At 39.5% G+C, this 13,730-nt stretch overlaps 1 protein-coding gene across 1 annotated transcript in view; it reads right to left on the bottom strand.

The window, feature by feature from the left end:
- Nucleotides 1-1,917: 1,917 nt before the first annotated feature.
- The window catches only part of CCT2 (chaperonin containing TCP1 subunit 2), a 181,603-nt gene continuing 169,790 nt past the window's right edge, over nucleotides 1,918-13,730 (bottom strand). Inside the window, exon 9 of the mRNA XM_067142714.2 lies at nucleotides 1,918-2,680. Within this exon, the coding sequence (XP_066998815.1) occupies nucleotides 2,508-2,680 (173 nt within the window). The 3' untranslated portion in view covers nucleotides 1,918-2,507. The remainder of the gene's footprint in view (nucleotides 2,681-13,730) is intronic.

The following is a 13,730-nucleotide window of genomic DNA, read 5'->3' as shown; positions in this document are numbered from 1 at the left end:
AAGAGAAAAAAATATCATTAAAACTTCCGAAATTACGGTTATTCACGACCTTGAGCTCAGCAGGAAAGCGTGCTCACTGTACAAGTCGGTACGAGTGCGAAATTATACAAAGTTTTAAAATGTAACGTGCGCAAATAAAACGATTGCGGTTTTTCTAACATATTAACACAAAAGCGTGAAATTCTGTCTTATATTAGGCCCAAAACAGCAATAGGCATCGCAAAACCTCCCATGGCTTAATGTATGTAAGGGGCAACATCTGTTATGGTCTCGATAACATAATCGTATAATAATAATATTGAAATACTAAATTTGTTGCTTAAGAAGGAGCACTTTCGATTCCTGCATAAAGTCCAGCGACTATACAGTGACCTGAGATAAGTGCCGAAAACCTGTTCGGCAATACATTCGAAAAAGTAAAAAAATAAATAAACGTCTAACCCTGGACATAATGTAGACGATTTGCAAGTACGAATATTTGAAGAAACTCATCCCGTTTTCAAGTAGAAGTGCTGAAATGCACTCCGTCTCCCTCCGATTGCTGTGGACACACTCTGCTTTATGATTTCCGAGGATTCTCTAAACAGTACCATCTGAATGCGATGCTAAGATTGTCCCTTTATGCAAGTTCACCGCCGATCACTTTTCCAGTACAGTAGGCTGCTTCGTCAAATTACTGCAATGACAGGACGTTAACACCATGATTCCTAAGAATGCCGTAGCCGTCCTTTCTTGATATAAAGTTTCTTGAAAAACGCGTGATCGAAGATTTAGCGTTGATGTGACTGAAATTTCTGGACAGTTCATCCGGGAAATCGTTTCGTCGAGGAATGGATAGTGCAGGATTTTTACAACGTGATTTAAATAGGATGCTCGCGGGACCATGTAATTTGAACGAAAATACGGGAAAACGTAGTTTCAGGGAACATATAATCAAGGTTCTACTGTATATCTCTAAATTAAAAAAAAACTACAGGCTGGCTGAAAGAGAGAGAAAATAGGATCTATAAAGACTGAAGATCGCATATGACCTAACTAACAGACTATGCAATTTTTTTAAAAATTGCTTTACGTCGCACCGACACAGGTCTTATGGCAATGATGGGATAGGAAAGGCCTAGGAATGGGAAGGATGCTGCCGTGGCCTTCAGTAAGGTACAGCCCCAACATCTGCTTGGTGTGAAAATTGGAAAACTCAGGAAACAATCTTCAGGGCTGCCGACAGTGGGATTTGAACCCACTATCTCCCGACTGCAAGCTTACAGCTGTGCATCCCTAACCACACGGAAAATTTGCTCAGAATAATCTACCATATTTGTCCCCTTTCCTCCCACTTTAACAGCCACAAAAAGTAAGCGAAGGTCCAATATGCGATAACCACAAATTTTGTGCAGTGAACATATGACTTCTAGGCTATAAATAGTACATTCTACACTGTTCTTTAACAAACTTATGAACATATTTGAGTTATACTGGCTATGTTCGTTGGAAGGCAATATTTCTAAATGTAAAAAGTCGATAAATGGTGAACACGACTTTTAAGCCTACATATAAAGAAAACATAAAATAAAATTTAAAAAAAAGAGGTAAATATATTCCCATCATTTGTTTCATCTCATCAGTTCCTCTGATGAGGTCAACATCAGGAAGCAGAATTGTTGTTGTTCTCTGACAAATTACGTTGGGGGGGAGTCTTGTATGCGAGATTTATTTATTTCATTTTCTTCGTCTCGAAAAGCCAAGGGGAGTATAAACGCGAGTGGGTCTAATACACGAGTAAATACGATAAATTACTGTGAGCGTAGCATATACTGTAGGAAGTAAATACAATATGTTTATCCAATTTACAAGGTGCACAATAGTGGAACATCCATCTGAAAACTGAGAAACTTCAGGAGGGTGAACAGAACTACAAGATACAGTGGTGCTTAAATGTTTAATCATTTTTCCTTGTTCTTTGTTCAGACTCGAGTACAGTTGTGAAATAATATAGACATGTTGATTATCAAAGCCTGTTAAATTCTTTTGGGCACATTATTTTGTAGACTCTTAAGAATCATTAAATAACCATAAGGTTCTACCAGTTTTTTTGTTTTTTTTGTTAATTTACATCATATTCGTATCAAATGCACTCATTTGTTGCAAATTAATTTCCTACTTTATAATAAATTAGAAATGTATATTTTAGTACAAAAGCAATATCAGGAAAATAGCAACAACTCAACAAGGGTTACAAATAAAATCAAGGACAATATTTCTCACACACAGGAGAGAAAAGCAATGAAATAACTAATTGCCATGAAAAGAGATCAAGTTTTGCTTCAAAATACATTCCCACTGATGGGCATACTGTAATACGACACCAGTAACTTTTACTGTAAAAAAAGTACGTAGTTTCCTTGCTAACATCCTCCAAATTATACAGGACATTAAATAGAACAATGCTTCTCATTCAGATCCAGGTGTGCTTTTATCTTATAGTATAGCTTGTCTGGGAACAAGACACTTTAACAATGACCACGATCAGCCACTCGTTTCCTTGGAGCAGACTTAATTATGGTGTCAACACGGATAATCATCTCTGCAGCCTCAGCAGCAGACAGCAGCATTTGCCTCTTAACAACAAATGATTCAGTAATTCCCAATTCTTTCATGCAACCTATACTCCCGCGCTCCATATCTGAAATAAAAAAATCAAACAATGTAAAAAAGTAAAATACAAGCAAAACCAATATATAGTAATAATAGTAAACCGAATATACTCAGTAATTCTTTATTATCCTAACATAATATTTACTTGTATAATCTCCACACGTTTTTAATAACAATTTTTAACCTTAAAAATTTGTGAGAGGTAAAATTACGCAAATTTAATTCCGAAACTAAAATCATCATCATCATCATCATCATCATCATCATTATCAATGTCCTACTCCAGTCGACCAAGTGTGGTTACCAAGCCTCCTCCACACCTTTCTGTCCTTCCACTTTTCTTGCTCCATTACCTCCGCCACATCCAATCCAGCTTCTCTAATGTCCTTCCAAATCTGATCCATCCACCTTCTTCTCGGTCTTCCAACTGGTCTCTTTCCCTTAATTTCTCTTTCCAATTCGCTACTTGCTACCCATTCCTTTCCCATTCTTTTTACATGTCCGAACCATCTCAGTCTTCTTTTCTGTATGTTCTGTACTAACGGTTCCGTATTTAGCTCTTCTCTGATTTTAATATTTTGAATTCTATCTCTAATTATCTTTTTAACCGATGTTCTTAAAAATTTCATTTCTACTCCTTGGATCTTACTATCTTGTCTCTTATTACCAGCGTTTCTAGTCCGTATGTTACAACTGGTATGAAATACTGTTTATATAATGTTAATTTCGTTTTCTTGGGTACTTTGTCATCTCATAAAAGCTCTCTGACTTGATGATAAAATATTGTACCTTTACTTAGTCTGTTATTAATTTCAGGGTTGATTTCATTACTTCCATTAATAATGCTACCCAGATAACCGTTCTCCGTCTATGTTCACTTGGCTTCTCTTTTTCTCTTTTCCACAGTGCACGACTACAATTTTCTTTTTACTAATTACCATTCCAAACTCCATCAGATATTCATTCCAAATGTCCAGTCTCCTTTTTACTGCCTTTTCTCCCTTTCCCCAAATCAACACATCATTTGCAAATACCAAAGCTTTCACTTCATCACTACTGATACTCTGTTGTACATGTTTCATGATTTCATCAATATAATAAACAATAATGGTGACAGTGCACTTCCTTGCTTGATACCTTTTTTTTAAATAAAATGTTTCAGTCACCACTCCCCATTTGTACACTGCTTTTACTCTCATGATACAACATTTTTATCTTGTTAATTAATGATCTTAGTACGTAGGTGGATCAAAAGGTTAGTTGCACTAACGCGCCGCAGCAGCGCGCTGTGTGTCGCAAACGTGGGCACAGCGGAGAAAGGGACAGACACTGCCCACACATCTGTTAGGCAGGTCGCTGTGGTGTCTTGTCTAGTATTGTGTGAATAGCGGCCAAATGCAATGGCGCGCCAATTGGACGTTTACTCCAAATATGAGGTGCGTCCGACAATCCGATTCCTATGGGCCAAAAGGAAGAATTGCACGGACATTCATCATGAAACTAGTGCTGTGTATGGCGAGCGGGCCATTTGCTGGCAAGGTATCGTAAAGCGGTGTCAGCAACACGAAGCCGGATGCACGGACAATCATCATGAAGGCAGGCCCGCAACGTCCAGGACCCGTGAAAAGGTCAACAATGTGAATGCGATCATTAGACAGAACCGGCGCATTAAACTGAGAGAAATCGCGATGCAGGTGAACATGTAGTACGGCAGTGTGTTCGCCATTGTTCATGAGGACCTTGGATATCGTAAGCTGTGTCAAAGATGGGTCCCACGTCTTCTCACCGATGAGCACAAGGGACAACGTTTCCAATCCTCCCTGGCATTTTTGTAACGCTATGCCGCAGACGGCAACGGGTTTCTGCGGTGAATCGCCACAGGCGACGAAACGTGGGTCCTCCACTTCACCCCCGAAACGAAGCGAACATCAATGGAATGGGTGTACCCCTCATCACCACAACGAAACAAGGCCAAGGTTCAACCTTCAGCCGGTAAGGTTATGGCAACAGTGTTCTTTGACATGGGAGGGTTTGCGGCACGTGGAATTCATGCCGAAAGGAACGACGATCAACGCGGCGTCGTATTGTCAAATGTTGCACCGGTTGCGTAAAGCAATTAAAGAAAAGCACCAGGGGAAATTGAGCGCCGGTGTGATTTTGTTGCTCAATAACGCAACACCTAACAAGGCCCGCCAAACAAGAGAACTGCTTCAGCGTTTCAAGTAGGAGGTCTGGCAACATCCACCCTACAGTCCCGACCTAGCGCCATGTGACTTTCATCTGTCCGGTAAGCTCAAAACGGAGCTCGGTGGTCGACGTTTCCAGACCGATGAGGAGGTGAAGGCCGCTGTCTCCGAGTAGATGCAGAACGCTGGAGGAAATTTCTATGCATCCGGCATTGACAAGTTGGTTGTGCGCTCGCAGAAATGTTTGGAGTCTCTTGGAAACTATGTGGAAAAGTGATGTTAGTGTATGTCGTTATAGTCGTGTTGCTGTTGTACGGGTGGTGTAATAAATGGCCATAACTGGGAAGTGCAACTTATTTTCTGATCTGCCCTCGTACATTCCTTTTCAGTAGGCATTCCCATACACGTTTTCTCTTAACTGTATCATAAGCTTTTTCCGAATCCAAAAATACAAATATGATTTCCTTGTTTCTTTCCAGATGTTTTTCCATTATCGTTCGCACTGTAAATATCCAGTCTATTGTTGATCTATTTGGTCTAAAGCCATATTCTTCTTCCTCTAACTGTGTTTCCATTATATCCCTGTCTTTTGTCTATGACTTTCTCCATTATTTTTAGCCCGTGTGATAATAGGGTTATACCTCGGTAATTTTCACATTTCTTCCTATTTCCTTTTTTAAACAGTGGTACAATGCTTCCTTGTTGCCAATCTTCAGGTATCCTTTCATCCTTCCATATGGCATCGAGGGCTCTGTATAGCCACTGTAGTCCAATGCTTCCTGCTGCCTTGATCGTATCAGCATTGAATTTGTCTTTTCCACTTGCTTTACCTTCTTCGGCCATTGCTTTCACTGCCCTTTCAAGTTCCAACCATGTTATCGGGTTCTCTTCTTTTACTCCACCTATTATTTCCATTTTCTTATCTCCTTATCCCTCCGAGCAGTCATCCTCATTATAAAGTTTTTGAAAATACTTTGCCATCACCTTCTGAAGACTGTTTTCGTCAGGTACTATAGATCCATCTTCCCTCTCTAATGCCCTGAATTTTTTCTTGATTTATTCTTTTTAATTTTATTACTCTGTATAATACAATTTTGTTGATAAACTCTCCAACATTTCTCCTTTTCTTCCTTGATACTCCTCTTTACTTGTAGTTTCAATCTTTTGTATTCCACATGTAACATTTCTATCTTATTCTCATCCCTCTCACAGGCCTGTGAAATTTTAAATAATATTTTCAGAAATTCAGTGAACAGGGAAATTCACATACCGTATAATCTTGTGTACCAACTGCACTGTTTTTCGAAAATATCACTTCCAAAATTGGGTGCGAGTCTTATTTAAAATTTTGAGAAATTGATCTTTCCAAATGTGCGTAAATCGGGCATCACCACCGGCGCGGCTTGGCAACAATGCTCTCTCCGCTCTCAGTATTGTGCCATTTCACTGTCACGTAAAGTTCTGGCTGTAGTAAGAACAAAGATGGAGTCTAAACTTCCGAATACTAAATATCAAAACGTCTGGCGATACCGCAAGCTAAGGTGACAACATTTACATCAGGCGCTTGTGAAAGGATTAAGATACAGGAGGCAGTGCAAAAAGAACGAAAGGAGAAGATTGTTACAGACAATTATTGAAAAAAGAAACAAATTGGAAGAGAGCTATTTTTCAACTGAATCATGTACGGAAAGCAACATCATTTACTAAATAAAGAGTGTATCAACAAGAGATTCATCCAGCGAAAACAAGGAGTGGATTTTACTGATAGCTGCGCTGCAGATCATTAATAGAAGATTTTTTTATTTCGCTCCACGAAATTTAAATACGTGGAAATCCAAGTACAAGGCTACGACAGGCTTACGTCACAACAACCTTTGCTGACGTATTACTTGATATCGTCAAACCTAAATTATTAAAGAAGTGGGATTTCAATAGTAAACTCCAGAAAGAATATCTGAACATAATCTGTTTGTTTCGAACGTCATATTCAATCATTACCCCAGAGTTCTAGTTGTCGATGAAATCAACTCTTTCAAGGAGACAATCTTTCGCTATAAGCAGATAATAACACAGCTTTTCCTATGATGATAAAGTTAATTAAAATTATATGTTATTCTGTTTCAACTAAACCAGAAATGAGCAAGATGTTCTAAGAAGAGGAAGGGCTAGACTGCCCAAGTGAGCGCCGTCAGATGATATTGCCTGCCGCAAGATGACCAAGCCCAGAGGAGACGTGTTCGAGCCTTCCCAGTTTACATAGGGAAATGAAAGGAGGCGTGAACATATGTCCTGTCACCTGGACATAACCGGCTACAGGAATTGCGGAAATTCACATAAGTCTTTCTTTTAAACTAATGTATTAATTATTGATGTTCTTTTCTTTGTTCATTACAAGTTTACCGAGTTATTCAGTGTATAAATAATGAGACGACGTAAATAGTGGATTATGAACTAGGTTAGAGGTGGTCAGGTAATCTTCACATTCTAAATGTCAAATCCCTAGATAGGTGGTCAGTCAGTGATAAAAGCCTACGCTCAAAATATGATCCATTTAATGTCAGAAAAGTTGATTTCGCTAACGTGTTGGTAAATGGTGTATCATGTCAAGAGTAAACTTAGGTATGTGTGTGCGATGGTTATAATCAAAGAATGTCAAATTAGACAATCCGTAGGAAATGCTTGTATACAATAATTTAGGGTTATGACAGAATCAAGGTCATAATGTTGTGAATAAGTCCACAAGCCATGGTAGAAATAATAGATACTTTGTGAGAGTGAGGAATAAAATATATTAGGTAAATGAAATGCGTTCCATGTTTAACGATTAGTATAGTAGTTATTTAAAGAGATGTTGATATGAGATTGGTGATTAAGAATGGTGATGGTTATTGTTTCGTCGTGAATACGATCATGGTTATGTAGTGGTGGACTGAATTGTTTCCAAGTTGAGTTTTATGGAATGGTAATGAGTTCGTTGTGGTTCCTTTGATTATTTCGTTAGTGAGCAAGCATAAATAAGGTAATATATAATCGGAGTGACACCTGTTGGTTAACCAGTATACCTGAAAGTACCAATAATTTCACGGTTAGGAGGATGAAGTCGAGCATGTTCTTACCACCACAGATATTTTTCAATTCTGAATTTATTCTCAAGTAAAAGGAATGTAGTATACTTCTTAGGCAAAATCCCATATCACTGATGGTTGACTGTAGGTGCATGAGTTATCACTATGTGACAGAATTTTCACACGAAGTAGACCACACTAGCCAATGCGTTTCAGATGGAACTAAGATAGTATCCACTAGAGAATATGATGAAATTGCACTAGTACTCATTTAGAGTAACCAGTATACTCAGGTTAAGAGTGGTATTTAAGCTTACAGGTACTATGTTGAATCATTTATTGAACGTATGCATTAATTAAAAAAAAGGACTTATCAGTATTCACGCAGCAAAATAAAGAAACATGAACATTCATACCTCTTAAGATCCAGTACTTGTTATAATACTAGGAAAGGATTCTCCCGAATTAATTTGAGTGTGTATCTGTATCACTATGAACTGAGAGAGAAAAGAATTACTGTATTTAAGTAGGCCAATATAGGCTCGAACTAAAAAAGAACAATTAATCCGAAGGCTTCAAAATGTAATATAGGAGGATTATGATTCCAATTTTTAAGATTTGGTTCTAAACATGAAAGTGCGTCCTGCATATTTAAAAACCACCCTCAGTCTACAGCTTTATATACAGTGTATTATAATGTAAATATTATTTCTCGTTAGACGCATCTGACTTTATTTTAGTATTTCCAATCTAATATTTTCAATTTAATATTTTTAATCTAGTATTTCCTTTTTAATCTAATATTTTGAACCCAACATTTCTAACCTTATACTCCTAATTTAGCATTTCTGAGCTAAAGGCTTAGTAATATTTAATTTGATAATTTACCTTACGTACCTTAATGATCTTTCGTTGAATTTCATTCCTGACTTTAGTCAATTTTTCGACCAATCAAGGCTCTAGCACTTGATATATTACAGATACGATATTCTTGTTGAGGAGTATTTTAACTCAAATGATCATTCTATTATTAGGCACGACTGAGGTCGGACATATTGAGCACTAGCGTACTTATGGTAAACTTCACCAACTTCTTAGTCCGATATTGACATTTTTAAAAATTATTCCTTTCATACCAAAAAAAGAAAACAAAGGTATTCTAAGCCAAATAGTGGTAATGGAGGATTTTAATGGAATATTTAGGAATTATACCAAACATTCTGATAGGAGATATATTATATTTTAGGAATCCAAGGCTAATCCCGTCGAGTATGAATAATATAATATATAGATGAAGCCTGCAAAGTCCTTAATTAGAGTCTAAGGGAGAATAATTCAATGTCCAATACTTGGAATGAAAGGAAGGCATAATAAATATGGTATGAGAAACATGAATTCGTCTTTCAATATGTATCATAGTATAGCGACTTAGTTTTTAAGTGTGTATGTCGTAACAACTTGATAGTTATAAGGAATTCTAGCCAGTAACGTGTAGGAGACGTCCTTCAACGTGGTTTAGGGATTCCTTAGGTTCGATATGACGTGTTTTTCTCAACATTCGGAACTCATAGCCCAGGTAGATGATTATGTTAACCGTTACGATCGCCAGTTAAGCTAGCTTGGATCTTATGTGTCCTCTCCTGGACGCAGGGACGGCGCAGTATACGCTTGATGTCAGTCTCACGCACGTTCTCGGAGTATTAACATGAATTCCACAAAGCGTTTGCGATCTTTTACTGTGAGTGAGAAACTGAAAGAAGTTCGGGAAGCCGAAATTATTGGAAAACGTGCTGCCGGTAGGAAATACGATATTGACGAGTCGTGTATTCGTGATTGAAGAAAGAATAAAAATGTGCTATTAACATGTAGTGGTAATCGTAGAGCTTTTCGTGGACTGAGTGTACAGTTTCCAGAAATTTAAAAAACTTTATAAATATGTGACAGAATGGCGGGAATTGGGATATGGTGTGTCGACTGAAATGTGTTAGCTAAAGGCATTAGAGATCGCAAAGGAACTTTCAACGGAAGGGTTTAAGGCAAGCCGAGGATGGGTTTGTAATTTTTATAAAAGAAATGGGTTGAGCGTACGAAGGCGTACCTCGATTTCACAGCATCTTCCTGGTGCCTATGATGAGAAGTTATTGTCGTTTCAGCATCACATAATTCGGTTGCGGAAGGAAAATGCATATTTGCTTTCCCAAATTTGCAATGCAGATCAGAAGCCAGTCTACTTTGAAATGCCAGTGGACAGGACTGTGAATGTTAAGGGTGCGAAAAGTGTTACCATTAGAACAGGTGGTAATGAAAAACAATGGTGTACAGTAATGTTGTGTATTCTCGCCGACAGAATCAAATTACCGCTGTACATTGTTCTCAAGCGAAAGACGCTTCCTAAAAATCTAACCGCTGGTGTTATCGTCAGATCTCAGAACTCCAGCTGGATGGACAGTTCACTTGTGGAAGACTGGGTAAAGTGTGTTGGGCAATGTCGCCCTGGTGCATTAGTGGGACAAAAGAGCTTGCTTGTTCTCGACAGTTAACGCGGCCACACAACAGATGCTGTGAAGAAACATATCAAGGATGGGAAAACTGACCTAGCAGTCATTCAGGGCGGGATGATGTCTATTCTACCGCCGCTGGATGTCTGCGTGAGCCGTCCATTTAAAGCAGCCTTGAAACAGCTCTATACAGAATAGATGGCGGCTGATAATCACACACTGACGCCAACTAGTCGCATTCAGCGCACGGAAGTTCAGCTGCTGTGTTCGTGGATTTTGACGGCATGGAATCGTATTCCTGGAGACCTCATACGGAAGAGCTTCAGGAAATGTAGCATTTCTAATGGTATAGATGACAGCGACGACGGCATTTTGTAGGAAGGCGATGGTGATGAAAGTTCCGAAGTTGGTACTGATGATGATGATGATAACGGAACTCGTTGGATATCGTTCTGGAAATGTTTGTTTACTTTTATTTGTATTTTCTAATCATTTGATGTGTGTTAGTAAAGACTGTAGGCCTAAATAATTTTGACTTAACCTTTTTTTAAGTTTTGTTGTTTCAAAATAAGGTTGCGGGTCTTATTCAGTGGTGGGTGGTATTCGAGATTATACGGTAACTGTTGCGTTCCGCAATTTTATTCCTTTTTTCTTAATAACACGAATTTTACTTTTAAAAAAAAAATGAAAATACTGTCATACCCATGCAAGGAATTTTAAATCATAGCTTGTTTGCTTAAACCTGCACCTTTGTAGACGATAACACAAACATTATAACGTGTCAGTTTTCTTTGAATGAATAAATAAATATAAAATAAAACTGCTTGTTTACATCGAGCGCAGTATGAATCAAACCGGAATATCTTGAAAAGGTCGGGTTTTTGTTGTTGTTGCAATTAGAGTTTTATTTTAAATAATGTACCCCAATCAGCACCTCGCTGAGTAGAGGAGGAGAGCTTCGTAATCACAAGTGAATGACAATGCTCCCTCCCTTCCATCCAAAGTGCGTTCGCTCTCTCGCTTCACTGTGGCGCATTCTGGTTATGCAAGCTGCCCGCATTTACGTCACATTAGCCCAGTCGCACTGGGCTAGCCTCAACGGGCACCCATCCAAGCACCTCAGGTCTAGGTGATTAACTATATCATTTTATGTGAAACTGAACAGCCATTGCTTGTTCATCCAGCTTACATATTTTAAAAGATCCTTTTCAACTGCATATTGGCCTGATTTTGTTCTTTGAAATGATATAGCCATCACCTTGGTAAACTTTAACTGTTCTTTTTGTTTATGGGAATTTAAACTATGCACTGTTAACTCCCATCTTTCTTACCCATCACTAACCACTATTCACTAATAATTAGCACACACACCAGTATATGGCATAGATCAAGTGCATGTCTCCTACTTTGTTACTATAAAACCTGTATAAACGGGAAACCTACCTTATACAGTCTTTTTCTATGATCCCATAAAGTCAAATGGCACTTTATGAAGCCTAAAACAGAACATGTCCAACATGGAAACACACCGATTTTTCCAGTCCTGCATGGAAAAAATCTGAATAAAATGGAATGCCTGTCAATCTATTCTTACATGTAATATGTCCAATACATTCAGCAAGCAAGGAATTTGACTATGCTACTGATTTTTCTTGTTGTTGGTGTTGTTATACCGTAATTAATTTAGGGGCTTAGAACATTTGTTGGAGCCAATAATGTGATCGTGTTCATTTTTCTGAACTTGTCACCAAATGCCCTCGTCTTGAGCACCCCCCTCTCAGATGCTGGAATGGTGGACTTACTAGCAGAACACGTCTCAATACAGTAATGCACTTACAACACAGTCGCACGGTTATTCTATTAGTGTAAGCATGCTTGTTTTGTAGCGCAAGTGTTGAGCTGTACTTGTTATTCTTCAGTTTGTTAGTGAATATGGTAGGGAACAAAACAAAAAACCTCTCTCCCTTGCTGAAAAAGTTAAGCTCGTAGAAGCAAGTGAAAATTGGCAGCAGTCAGTGAAATTTCACCAAGTACACTTAACAAAATGGAAATTGCAACACCATGAAGGCATTGGTCGTTTGTGTTGATTTTCAAGATATGGAACAATGCCATGTGAGTATGTAAACGATCAAAGTTTCAGACCCATTGGATTGTTGCTACAGGTCTCCCCACGTATTGGTCGCGGAGGAATCAACTCCAGTATACGGACTCTAGCATAGTTGACTCGCAGTCTGTGCAGTGAAGTGTTCCCCGTCAAACATGCCTCGACGACAGAGAAGAGCACACCATCAACAACTGTTGCCGTTTGAGAGGGCTCGGATAATTGGGTTGTGTGAGGCTGGATTATCGTTAAGGACTGTCACTGCACGTGTTGGCCGACAGGCATCTATGGTACAACGTGTATGGCAGCAGTGGTCAAATGAAGGTACCCACACTCGTAGACCTGGCACAGGCCCAGCGCGACATACAACTGTGAGAGAGGATCACCGCATCATTCGGATGGCCCAGATGGAACACCATGCAACAGCAGCGCAAATTTGAGCAGCTGTGGCACCCCACGTTACACAACAAACAGTTGGTAATCGCCTGTGTGCAGCTGGCTTGTCCCTGCAGAAGGTGTTACATTGACCCCACAACAGTGACGTGTAAGGCTGGCCTGGTGTCTAGAAAGATCGACGAATGGCATAGGGTCGTCTTTAGTAATGAATCGCGCTTCTGTCTTGCCCGCAGTGATCGCCGGAATCGTGTGCGCCGACGTACCGGGGAGATGGGCCGCCCAGATCTTATTGTCGAGAACCACATGGGGCCAACACCAAGCATTATGGTCTGGGGAGCTATTGGCTTTAATGTGAAATCAAAATTAGTGCTTTTTGAGGGCACTATGACTGCTTGACAGTACGTTGATAGGGTACACAATCCAGTGGATGTCCCTATGATGGCGAACCTTGCTAATGGGATGTTTCAGCAGGACAATGCCCGGGTTCACACTGCACGCATCTCCAGAGAAGCTCTCCACGACACCACCACCTTAGAATGGCCCGATGATGGGTCAACAACTGGCCAACCGTCCTCAGCCACCCACAACTCTGGAACAACTGACCCATGCAGTGCAGCAAGCATGGGCCACAATTCCTCAGGAAGCGATCCAGGGCCTTATTGACTCCATGCCTCGACGAATTCATCAACGTACTGCAGCTCGTGGTGGGCACATCCTGTATTGATTGTTGTCCAAACTTGCGGTCAGTGGGACCTGAAAGTGTAATCATCGAATCACAACCGAACACTCGTCCTGCATGTCCAAACGCAGCAATGTAACACCACTCCTTCTG

The sequence above is a fragment of the Anabrus simplex genome, chromosome 3 (genome assembly GCF_040414725.1).
Source record: "Anabrus simplex isolate iqAnaSimp1 chromosome 3, ASM4041472v1, whole genome shotgun sequence".
In the NCBI taxonomy this organism is placed as follows: Eukaryota; Metazoa; Arthropoda; class Insecta; order Orthoptera; family Tettigoniidae; genus Anabrus; species Anabrus simplex.
Note: the sequence above shows the minus strand (reverse complement) of the source record. Positions and strands in the feature narration are given on the sequence as shown.